Source organism: Budorcas taxicolor, chromosome 7, assembly GCF_023091745.1.
Source record: "Budorcas taxicolor isolate Tak-1 chromosome 7, Takin1.1, whole genome shotgun sequence".
In the NCBI taxonomy this organism is placed as follows: Eukaryota; Metazoa; Chordata; class Mammalia; order Artiodactyla; family Bovidae; genus Budorcas; species Budorcas taxicolor.
This window is the reverse complement of record NC_068916.1, coordinates 89,626,329-89,639,303: the sequence shown is the minus strand read 5'-3', so window position 1 is coordinate 89,639,303 and position 12,975 is coordinate 89,626,329. Positions and strand designations below refer to the sequence as shown.

Genomic DNA, 12,975 nt, shown 5'->3' with positions numbered 1-12,975 from the left:
TACCTATTGCAAAATGCCCAGTTCACAAGCTTACAGATCTTAAGGAATATTTTATAATTTTTAGCATTGGTTGACCCAAATCTAGAATACTGGTTTTTTCCAGTTTTAACTACTGTGCTCCTGTTCTATCACTTTAGTATTTTTTAATTGTTAAAAACAAAAAGTTGTTGGATAACAATAAATGTACATAATAAATATCTTTAGTAATAAATGTATACACTTTTGGTGCAAATCCTAAATAAATATTTATATTTAGAAACATTAAGAAATAAACAGAATAAAAAACCTAAAATTCATGGGAATAGTCTGGTTCATCAGGCAAGATTTTATACATTCTTAGGTACCTCTAAGCCAATTATTATCCTTTTATAACTTTATTTAAAATAGAATACAAGGTGGGAAACCTCAGAAAGGGTGAGATTCTTGCTTATTTATATCCTCTCTCCATATCCATTAATTAATTATACATTAACTAACAATATCTCTGTTAGCCTGACATGGGAATTTAGAATATTATACACTTAGCCATCACCACTGCACGTTCACTTGGTAGATGCCTATAAAATGTCTGAAGTACAACCAAAAAATGCTAATATATTTGCCAGCATACTTGTCTATCTGCAAATTCAAGAATCCCATGAGACGGCTTAAAGTCTTCCAGGCCAGCACTATCCACTGCTGCTTTCCAATAAACCTTTACTTCCCCAAAGCTTCCAGCCAGCCGAACTACAGGAACTTGAAGAACATTCATGGGTGGAGGCACCTCATAGGCAGTAATAACTGCAACATCCTTTAAGTAAAGAATATGTAAGTTAAAATGCAAGACAAAAGTAACTCTTACAATTCATCACTATCTAAATTTATTATCTCTACTACTAGTTCTTATACTTTACTCTTCAAATTAATAGCTGGATATAAGTATGCATATTCAGTCTTCAGAACTCTTACATTTAAATGTATTGTAACTAAACTTGCTTAATTCCTTGGTCTAGCTCAAAGAGAGCTTAAGAATTAGTCTATAAGCTTTGAGATATTTATTAATATCTACAATAAAAGTCAATTATTTTTCAGAAAATACAGGACACTGGCCCAATCAGCAGGTACAAGCTTTTGTATTACTATCAATATGTTAAAGTTCATCTCACTCTGGTAATGTGGAACTTAAAAATTCCTCTGGGATCATCATTTTCTTCAATCATTATCTCAGCCATTTCCAGCCCCGGCCTTCGCACACTGGGCTGTCCTGCAGAGAAGTCAGAGTTCACCAGGCGCACCTCCGTGATGCTGACAATAAACCCTTCCTCCAGCTCAGGAACATCATCCTAGGTGCCAAGAACCAAGGGAGAAGAGAGAGAAGACGGGGTTTTATTTTTTAAAATACATTCAATTTGCATTAGAAATGCAATATTTTTCAGTAAAAAATGACATCCACAGGAATAGGCTGCTCTACCACACACACACAAAAATATTCCTTTTTTATGTTTTAATACATTCCTATTGACAATCTCAGAATCTCAAGGGATATTCAAGCATATGGGTGATGTTACCCAATGGAAGCCACATACTCATCAGCAAGTAAAATAAATTTAAAAAAAAATCTATCCTACAATTTTGACCACATCCTATTGAATATGTTCTATATATATGACATTCCCTCAGTTTAGGAGAAGATGGTAAATGCTTCATACATCTTAAAATTGAAAGTTCTACACTTTAAAAAATCTAATTATAATCTTATATTTTAATTAACTATTTAAAAATTGTTATCTTATTTTTCAATAGGCAATAAAAAATTTCAAAAGATAGAATACCTAGTGAAAATGAAAGGAAATCTCTGTTCTATCCCTCATGTCGTTCCAGAATGTCCTCCCCAGAAGCCACTATTATCTAATACCATGAATACCACTATTAATAACACTATATCATACAATATTATATAACACTATATCATACAATATTATATTCACTCAACAATATGATTACAATTAATATTATATAGTACACAATATATAAAGATAATATTTAATTATATGTTGGTGATAACACTATTAACCAATTTCAGTTTCCTTTGCTTCATTACAGATGTATATATGAAGTGTATACACATTCTCCTTAGACAAAGGAGAGAAAGAGAATGATCTAATCCATCTGAAGACTAATCTTAATTCAAGTGATCATATGAAACCAATAATCAAAATAGCCAGATGAACTTGGGCATTTCATTCATTCAGTCATTAGTTGAAAACAACTAACAAACCAACAGAAGACAGGATCTAACCAGACATATAATCAATCCAAATTCAAGGCTTCAAAGTTCATTCCAACAATATTCCAGTTCAAAAATAAGTATAAAAAATGAATACACTTGTTATTTTTATCTTTAAATTATAAAATATTCATTTATTATTAAATATTAGGGGCTTCCCTGGTGGCTCAGTGGTACAGAATCCACCTGCCTGCAAAACAGGAGATGCTGGAGACATAGCTTCAATCCCTAGGTCGGGAAGATCCCCTGGAGAAGGAAGTAACAACCAACTCCAGTATTCTTGCCTGGAAAATTCCACAGAGGAGCCTGGTGGACTACAGTGCTGCAAAGACCCAGACATGACTGAGTGACTTAGCACACATATTAAATATTAGGGTGAGTGGGAGCATTAGAGTACTTACATCTAATATTTTACAAGTATATTTTTTAAAGATTTTACCTTTAAGAGCATCACATTTTTATCTTTTATCTTCATTTTCCTTTATTATCATATCATACCCATTGAAGCTTAGACTCACCGGCAAAATTGCAACTTTGACGTAAGTTTCTTTTATGTTTTCTTTCATTATTATCATTGTTTCTTGTAGCACATAATCTTCATTCTCAGTGGCTTGATTATTGATGTGCAGTAAGAAATTGGATTTAGCTACCAACTGAATGGCTATGTCTCCAAGTAATCCTTTATCTCGAACGATTTGTAACTGAAGAGCAGTGACGTTCTCTATGAGACAGACGTGCCTCAAGTAAGTGAACTTTCTAATAGCTGTTGATGCTATTCTAAGCACTTAGGGTGGAGTGTTCTGAATATATCTTCTGGACAGGTAAAGAAAGACAAACAAAGGCAATGTATACTCCCAAGGAATATTTCGTGCTTTTCCCAACCAGTCACCAGAGTTGTGCTAAAATCACCATAGACTGCCGGTATTAATTCCCAGTTTTAAACCCTCACTTCTGGCTCTCTCTCACTCTCCTATGCTGCACATGGCATGCCCATTAACAGAAATTGCTGAAAATACTAAGAAAGTGCATACCTGGAGGATGAGCAGAGGGGCTAATGACAAATGCTAAGAAGAGTCTTCAAAAATGAAAAATTAAACACACACAGTCATTTAATGACTCATTATTAAAAGAGCAAGTTTGTTCTTACAGGTGGCTATCACAGAGCTCAAAGTATCTCACAGCACCTATTTCACTTCTTAGATTTTTAAAATCTAATTTGCTAAAAATGAAAAAAAAAAAGCATGTCAATCTTCCCTACCAGTCTCTGAGTTTCTAATGACTGAATACCATGTCTTTTCTTCCAAAACATGTAGCATGATTTCTGGTACTTACTAGGTGCTATGGTTGCTGAATGGATAAGTGAACAGATCATTTTATTTTAAGGCTACTATTTCTGTTCCCATATATACAGACATATAAAGACCTATGTGAATAATTACATGTCATTTGTCTCCATCAGCTATTTAAATGAAAGGTCCTTTAAAGATGTCTGTTTCTACTTGAAAATTTTAGAACCTTCAGATAGCATATTAATACTGAGATGGCCAAAAGATTCATTCAGATTCTTCTGTACTGTCTTATGAAAAAACCCAAACAAACATTCTGACCAACCCAATACATGCATATTATATTTAACCTTTTATTTAAATAAGTCAAATGACCTTTATCTATAAAAATCTATTTATTCTACAATTTATACAAATAGTCAGGCAAAGATGTCAACATGAAACTCAAAGGAAACAGGGAAATAGAAACTGATGACTCATACTTCACAGAAAAATATTATTCTAATTATTGCTTTGGGTTTAATAATTAACATCTCAAGTACCACATGAACTTCCCTGTACTGTTGATTGTTTTCTGTTAACTACTGAAAATCTATACAGGAGAAACTGAGCAAGAAAAGAGAACAGACAGATTAAAAATGAAAAAGAGAAAGTAAAATAAAAACCAAACATTTCTACTACAGCGATTTACTAAAACATTAATATTTTGATTATGACAGTAATCAAAAGTAAAAGCATTTCATACAGCCATATCACTGACTGATGACATGACCAGACAATTTAATAAAGACAAATAAAAAGTAAAAAGGATTATGACCTGTCGAACTGAAAAATATCACACAAAGAGAAATTTATATCCCCAGTAAATATTAAACTATTCAGTAAAACTTATGAGAACCTGAAAATATCTAACAAGATTTACCTTTAGGCTCTGCTACTTTAATGAAGAGAGACTCAGCATGCCAGCCAACCAAGCCATAAGGTGAGTCATTGGGCAGAGTGGTTATCACAGACTGGTTTCTTTTCTGATCAATAGTAGCACCTTTTGATAGGTCCTCAACCCCTTCTGTGATAATATGGATGAGTGTTACAATGACAATCTCTGACAATTCTGGTAGATCATCCGCAAGAACAGTCAGAGTAATTGTAGACAGTGCCTGGCCTTCAGAAAATGAAATCTAAAATTTTAAAGAAAGAGGATTTTATTTATATTTTAGTTATCACTGTGCAGGACGAATATCAAAGGTTAGATTATCTTTTAATACTGACCATATCTTAAATAAGCAACAACATATGATCCTACAAATCAATCAAATGCCTTTCACATGAGAAAGAGAAGATTTTTAGAAAAAAGAAAAAGTAAACCACTACTAAAACTTAAGCTAATAAATCATGTAGCCAAACTGTCCTGTCCTGGAACCTACATTCTTAATGAAACACTGATTACATACTCTCTCTCTCTCTCTCTGAAAATTTAAGTCCTAGGTACCATATATAAAATCTATAAACATTAAATATCTTCCTCTACAAAATTTTTTCTAGGAATGTTACTTCCCTTGCTTAAACTCTGAATGTATTATTTAACAATGATTCAGTCAAAATAGAAGTAGAAAGACAGAGATACAAATCAGAGCAGCTCTCTGCTGTGTCTCCATTATCTGAAGATTCAAAACTGAATTTGCTAAAAGGCACCTAAAGTCTTTTCTGATAGGGCTTCTGTCTGTTTCCTGAACGTCATTTCCCTTTGTTCCCCACCTCAGACTTTATTCTCTAGTAATAGGGACACAGGACTTCCCTGGTGGCTCAGATAGTAAAGAATCCACCTGCAAGGCAGGAGACTCAGGTTCAGTCCCCGAGTCGATAAGGTTCCCTGGAGAAGGAAATAGCATCCCAGTCCAGTAATCTTGCAAGGGAAATTCTATGGACAGAGGAGCCTGGCGGGCTATAGTCCACAGGGTCCCAAAGAGTCAGACAAGACTGACCAACTAACACTTACTTAATTATTAATAGGGATGCAAACTATTTACAACTATTTAAACGAGCATTACAAGCCTATTTTGCTGGCACTCATCTCTCCACCTAGAGAAGGCACTTCAGGATATAAACTCAAGAGCTTTATTAATAAAATCAGGAGTAAGAAAATTACTGCCCTTTGGTCAAATCCATTTTTTAGAAATCAAGTTTTACTGGCAAACAGAAAAGCTCATTTGATCACATATTGTCTATTGCTGCTGTTGTGCTACAAAGGCAAAGCTAACAGCTGGAGAAAAGACCATACAGGCCCTGATGTCTAAAGTATTTACTATCTGACCCTTTACAGAATTTACTCTCCTTTGGATAAAATACTTCTCATCCAAACTACAGTCCACACTTAAAGACACTCTTTTAGGCATGTAAATTAGAAATCATTTTAATTATGCTTACATGAGAAATACTAATTGGGGAAATATAATTCAGAACCTGAGAAATACAACTTTAAGTTTTTGGTAGTTTGAATACATATTCACTGCAATAAAACTTGCCATAATATTCTTAAGACACTTTGCTCCAATCATCTTTCCAATGATACAGAAATCTAGAAATGATCAACCAGAATAAACACCTATAATGTTTAGAGAAAATCCCACGAGAGGTCTTTTAAAAGCACTCTTCAGAGAAACACTTGGGCAAAATACACATGAGTAATCTATGAAACCCAAGACAAGTCAAGGAAACAAGCCATCCTCCAATGAGGAGCCAAAAGCCCCTTGAACCCTCTTTTTGTGAGTTGCCTACTTCTTTGGCCCATTCTGAGTCCATTCTCAAACTTGTGTCATGAATGTCTACTACCCTCCAACAGTACATAATGTGATACTCTCCCAGACCCCTTCCTGTGACTTATGTACCTATCCCGCAGCTATTGGGAATAACAGCTTCTGTATTTCTCATGGGAACTGTCTTCAGCTGCAGCACACTATTGTACCCAAGGTTATCCCCCAAAGGGCTTCCCAGGTGGCTCAGTGGTAAAGAATTCACCTGCTAATGTAGGAGATGCAGGAGACACAGGTTTGATCCCTGGGTTGGGAAGATTCCCTGGAGAAGGGAATGGAAACCCACTCCAGTATTATTGCTTGGGAAGTCCCATGGACAGAGAAGCCTCGCGAGCTACGGTCCAGGTGGTTGCAGGTAGTTAGATGCAACTGAACACACACGTATGCCCCAAAACAGAAGGTGATCTGAGACCAAGGATCATTAAATCAGGGCTGCCAGTATCACATCCCCTCCCTCAAGCTGGAAAATAGGAAACTCAACAACTACTGACCACACAACTCCGGTCTATTTTTCCATACACCTGGCTATTTCACACACACTTGTTCTCTATTTATAGCTTCTATTCTACCCACATCTCAAAACCACATTTCCAGCCCCAGATGCATTGGTTTTATCTTTCTGACAGTGTAATACACCCATAATCTGGCTGACGAGTGGACTGAATTTCAAAAGGGATAGTGCTTTTAAGGATAGTTTTGATATTACAGGGGCAAAAAGGAAGAATCACTACAACAAAACTAACCCATGTGTAGCCCTCTCTATGGTGATTAGGAGGAATCCAGTGATGACATGGTCAAACTCAAATACTTCACCCACAGGGCAGGGTTTGGTCCCATGTATCAAGAGTAACCACAATTTAAAAGTGACTTTCCTGTAATGTTTTAAATTACATACCACTCCTGAGGTAGGAAATATATCACTAATACTTCCGTCAGCTTCCCACGCTACGGTTATACGACCATATGTTCCTTTTAAGCGTTCCACATTCAAGGTTACTAGGCTATCTTGCTCCATTTCTTCCACTTGCTTATATAATGAATTCTGGAAAATACACAGGAAGTCACAGAGAGCTATTTGAAATTATCTAAGCAGACTTTTATTTCATGATAGCATGCATTTGCAAAATTCACAGTACTCAGCAACATATTAAGTAAAAAAAACAATAATTTTAAAAGTGGTAATGTAGAATGACCATGACTGTACTTTAAAACATGTGAGTTTGAATAAGTAAAAGACTAAGTTAAAGTAAATGAAAATGTTAATTTTATAGCTTTTTTTCCCCAGCTCTATATTTTTCAAATTTTCTTCAAAACACATATATCATTTTTATACTCAGAAAGCATGCTCATTTTTATAAACAGTATACACAGCATGTAAGCGGCTTGTAGAACAGCAGTGTCATAGGGAAGTCAGCAGAACAGAGAAGCCTCTTCCTCCCCTACATTAAGCTCTGGCAATCCTTCCAGGTCTTTGCTTCCTGATTGTAATAAGTGTTTGGTCTACATGGTCCGCAAGGTCCTGTCCAAACGTAATGACATCATGAGAACCCAGGAGCTCCTTTCTGATCATTGACAAATGTCTCCTATCCTTACATTCATATCCTCTGAAACATTTCTACAGGCTGTCACGTTCCCACGGACGATGTTCCATCCTTAGCCCATGCTCTTTACAACTGTTTTTCCTGCCAGAACGATCCCTCTCCCTCCTGTTAGAACCCCTTACTCCTCAGCTCACCTATACTTCTGAGCCTCTTTCCTTTGTTCCAAACTGATTTCTGCATCTCTCTGACTGGAACTTTCTCTGCCCAAGGCCCGCAACTTCTATTGCGGCCATTTAACAAACTTTTCCTCAAAATTAATACTCCAAAAAATCTCTTCTTACAATAACCCTGCTTCCTCCATAGGAAATACAGACAGAATACCAAGAATACAAAGACTTTTAAAAATCTTCCCAGTAAGGTTTTTCTTGTTTCTTTACTAAATCTGAAAAAAAAAAAACTACCCCATTAATTTCTCAAATGAAATTAAGAAATTTCATTTAAGCTTATGAAAGCTTCTAGTTAGAATGCTAATTTGAGAAGATATCCAACCCTACGGCAATATTTTACACAGCATCTCAACACACTGTTACAGATGTTACACAGTAATAAAATCCTGCTCAAGGCAATCAAACATTCCTACAGAAAGTGCTTTGATTTTGAAATATGCGTATAATTTCTTCACAAAAGACAATGCTTTTTAAAAAAATAAAATGCCGTTTCAAAAGAGAAGCCTCTCTCTGGTTTTACGCTGTCTATTAACAAGGATTGGTAAAATGAGGATTTAATATAGACAGAAAATATTCAAGAAATTGTCAACATCTTCTTAAGTCCCATCTTGGAATGAGGTTGTCCAGACACAAGAGGCCTGTACTGAGGAACTTGACTGAGTGGACTGAAGAAACCTAGGATTCTGTCTGTTGGCAAGGATCACACCACAGTGATTTGATAGCTCTGAAACAATTATGAAACAAGTTTCACAAACAGAGGTCTATGCTTAGGCAGTTGAGGAACACAATAGACTCCCCAGCTGCAGCATGACTTGGGGGGAGAGGATGAAACTGAGCGGCAGAGCATGTGGGTTCCTGCCCCAGGAGCTACAGCTCCATCCTCCAAACTTATATAAGACCCTGAGAAGCCCAAAGGAGTCTTCTGTTTCCTCTCCCGCATAATGGCAGGTTCACAGGAAGCACCGACTGTGTGCAGGCACTTATCTGGTTCAGGGAAAGCTGCAGAGAAAGTGGTATGCGCGCTCTCATGCTCTTGCAGGTATGCGTGCTAAATGGCTTCAGTCATGTCCAACTCTCTGCGACCCCATGGACCGTAGCCTAGTAGGCTCCTCCATCCGTGGGATTCTGCAGGCAAGAATACTGGAGTGGGTTGCCATGCCCTCCTCCAGGGGATCTTCCCGGCCCAGGGATCGAACCCGTGTCTCTTATGCCTCCTGCATTGGCATGCAGGTTCTTGACCTCTAGTGCCACTTGGGGAGTCCCTAATGCTCTTAAATATTAGCAAAAAAAAAAAAAAAAAAAAAAAAAACAGACAAACTAGGCTGTTCTAAGTGCCGGAGAGAAGATTAAGGTGAAATAAAAAGCAATAGACTGCTGGTGGGAGTTGCATTTTTCAATCATAAAAGGCCTTTCTGGTAAGATGGCATTTCAGCAGAGAGGAAATAAAGTGAGGGAACAAGTCGAACAGTGAGAACACCTGGTGGGGAAGGAGGGCGTCTTCTTTCTTTCTAACCCTCCCACAGCCCATGTCTTAGGCTTACTCTGTCCTACACAGCAGCCACTCGCCACATGAAATGGCACCTTTCTTTAAGAATAAAAATGCCCACTGGATTTGAAGACAAAATATGAAAAAATGATGTCAAATATTTCCTAAGTAATTCTATGTTGACAACATGTTGAAACAACAGTATTTCAAATATATTGAGTTAAATAAAACATGAAAACCGATTTCACCTGTTTCTTTTTAATTTTCTAATGGGGCTTCTAGAAAACTCAGAATTACCCAGGGGCTAATATTACAATTCTGTTGGGCAGAGCTGCCTCAGAGGAAGCTGACCTGCCTTTGGCTTCAGAAATGGACAAGCAGGGTAACAGAGTGATCCCTATATGCCATGCTATGGAGAAGGCAATGGTACCCCACTCCAATATTCTTGCCTGGAGAATCTCATGGATGGAGGAGCCTGGTAGGCTGCAGTCCATGGGGTCGCTAAGAGTCCGGCATGACTGAGCGACTTCACTTTCACTTTTCACTTTCATGCTTTGGAGGACATGGCAACCCACTCCAGTGTTCTTGCCTGGAGAATCCCAGGGACGGGGGAGCCTGGTGGGCTGCCGTCTATGGGGTCGCACAGAGTTGGACATGACTGAAGCGACTTTGCAGCTTTCTTCGGAAAGAGCATGTTCATATGTACAACACATGTAATTATAAACATCTCTCTCTCCTTCTCTCATAAGGAAGCAACAAAGGCATAAGTGGACAGTAATATATTTGCAGGCGATGAGTGTGACAAGACACAGTGTATAGGGTACTTGGGATCTGCTTCACCTTTACCCTCTGGGAACAAGGCTAACAGCAGAGCCGAACTCCTGCACTAAGGCCAGCTAGTACCATTTCAAATTCAACCTTATAAAGAAGATCAGTAGCAAAACAAGGTCGAGTCAAGGTGACTCAGGGTCCATTGTGCAAGTCTATACATTTCAATCATCAGCAGAGTTCACCTTATAATGCAGAGTAGGTGGTGAAGAGGGAAAGGGAGAAAAAGAGGGGCTTAAGACACTCAAAATACGAATCACTGAGTGCTGATAGCAGCTAAGAAGAAATACCGTGAAAAAACCATTTGCCTTCTAAGTGTGGGATCTTTACCTGAGCAAATCCAACAACTCCATAGGCATCATCATTAGACAGAATAGTTATTTGTACGTAACCATTAATACCAATCTCTGCTCCTCCTTTGGGATTTTTAAGCTGAACTCTGAAGGATTCGTCTTCCTCCGGAACTGTATCATCGAGGACATTTACCGCTATTATAGCTTCTTTGTCTCCAGGCTCAAATATCAATTCACCTGAACTAGCATAAGAAGTACATATAAAATAAGTCTACTGCAACAAATTAAAAGCATATAAATGGTAATCATAAAATTCTCAGAACACTGATTACTACTAAAAGTGTGCAGAAATCACATTTCATTAGTAAAATTGTAATCCAAAACATAATTAATACTAATTAACCAGAAGAATAGATATTAGAAATATGGATAATAAGTAAACTTCTGGTTTATAAATAGCTTGTATTATTTTGTGTATTTTTCCATCACTACATAAAAACTTAAAAATTAGTGCCATATAAAATCATGGTGAGATAAAGACAGTCAACATAAAATGTTGGACCTACCTAGGAATAAAGTCAGACTGGCTTGAGACGTAGGCTAGCTCATATATATGTGAGTGGGTGGCTCCTGCAAGAGCAATTAAATTTTTGCTTGAATTAAGGGACTTCACTGTAACAAAGGCTGCATCAGAAGCAGATGGTGCTTCAAGAATAAGAGAGAAGTGATTCAGCTCTGAATTCCAGCAGTAAAGCGCAGACACAGCTTGGCCAAGAAGAAGTAAGTGGACTGTAGGAAGGAAAGAAAAGGGAACCAGAATGAAAAATGAATGTCAACTCACAGGCTCCCAACACTGGTATAGCAACAAAATTCTCCCACCTACCAAAGCTACATTTAGATTGCTGAAGTAACTAAATATGGTACAATTTCTGAAACAACTGGATATAAACAATAATTTAAAAATACTGTGAAACAACCAAGTGAGTCTGACAATGTACCCACAACCCACTTAATTTGTTTAAAAAATCAAAAGCTAATAAAATCCAAATGGATTTTTAAACTCTTGCATTCACCCTAATATGTATTTATTGAATAGCACTGAAAGATCCTTTCTAAAGTAAACGAGATCAGTAATTATACCACTGAATGTTTCATTTTTGCATTTTCCTTTCCACTGAATCCATATGAATTTACAATTGACAAATTATAAATAGTCTAAATGTGAGAAAACTTAAACAGCTTAATGCTATATTTATAATATAGCAATCCAGATTTACAATTTTATATACAGATACTAGACTACTAATATTAAAATATATTTAATTATTCCCCTCCTTTGGACGTTTACTTTTGTTTTCTGTTTGTCAATAATAACTAGAGACAGGGGTAATCATTTTATTTTCATCTGATAAATTCTTAAAGGTGTCCTAAGGATATTAGCAACTTTATGATCTTTGATTATATTCTGTATTCAATAAAGGCCAATATATTCAGTATATTCTGCCAATGCTCTTTGAAATGCTGGTAGGAAAGCATGCTCTTAACAGTTCAAAGCAATGGCATATAATTATATCTACAAAAGTTAGGAGCAGAAGGGGGCTCACTACACTGTGTATACCATTTAGCAATCTTCAGACTTAAAACTGGGAAGAAAAGTCAGAAACACGCACAAATGCCAGGACTTGGAAAAACACACTGGAATAAGAAGAGATCATTTGAGATTGACTATGCATTAAAATAGCGCACAGAACCAAAAGCATGGGCCTTTCTACAGTTGTAGCCAATAGGTTAAAACGGAAAACCCCATATCCTCATTATTACAATCAAGAACTATTGATCATGTTTATCTATGGAAATTAAATTAAGCTCCCCTGGTGGCTCAGAGGTTAAAGCGTCTGCCTGCAAGGCGGGAGACCCAGGTTCAATCCCTGGGTCAGGAAGATCCCCTGGAGAAGGAAATGGGAACTCACTCCAGTATTCTTGCCTGGAGAATCCCATGGATGGAGGAGCCTGGTAGGTTACAGCCCACAGGGTCGCAAAGAGTCGACACGACTGAGCAACTTCACTTTCTTTCACTATTTCAGTTTAGCAAATGTTACATAGTAAAGATCAAGAAAGGTTATTAATAAACTTGCATTTTAAACTCATCAAATATTTTTCATAAAGCTTTGTAAAATGGTACACAGTCAGTAAAGAGCTTTGTAAAATGGTACACAGTCAGTAAAGAGCAAACTCCTC

At 37.0% G+C, this 12,975-nt stretch overlaps 1 protein-coding gene across 1 annotated transcript in view; it reads right to left on the bottom strand.

Moving 5' to 3' along the window:
* ADGRV1 (adhesion G protein-coupled receptor V1) overlaps window positions 1–12,975 on the bottom strand; it is a 535,827-nt gene that overhangs the window by 376,071 nt on the left and 146,781 nt on the right. Inside the window, exons 51-57 of the mRNA XM_052643554.1 lie at window positions 11,304–11,526; window positions 10,775–10,979; window positions 7,258–7,404; window positions 4,475–4,730; window positions 2,785–2,987; window positions 1,146–1,322; window positions 611–790 (exon numbers count right to left, since the gene is read on the bottom strand). Of these exons, the coding sequence (XP_052499514.1) occupies window positions 611–790; window positions 1,146–1,322; window positions 2,785–2,987; window positions 4,475–4,730; window positions 7,258–7,404; window positions 10,775–10,979; window positions 11,304–11,526 (1,391 nt within the window). The remainder of the gene's footprint in view (window positions 1–610; window positions 791–1,145; window positions 1,323–2,784; window positions 2,988–4,474; window positions 4,731–7,257; window positions 7,405–10,774; window positions 10,980–11,303; window positions 11,527–12,975) is intronic.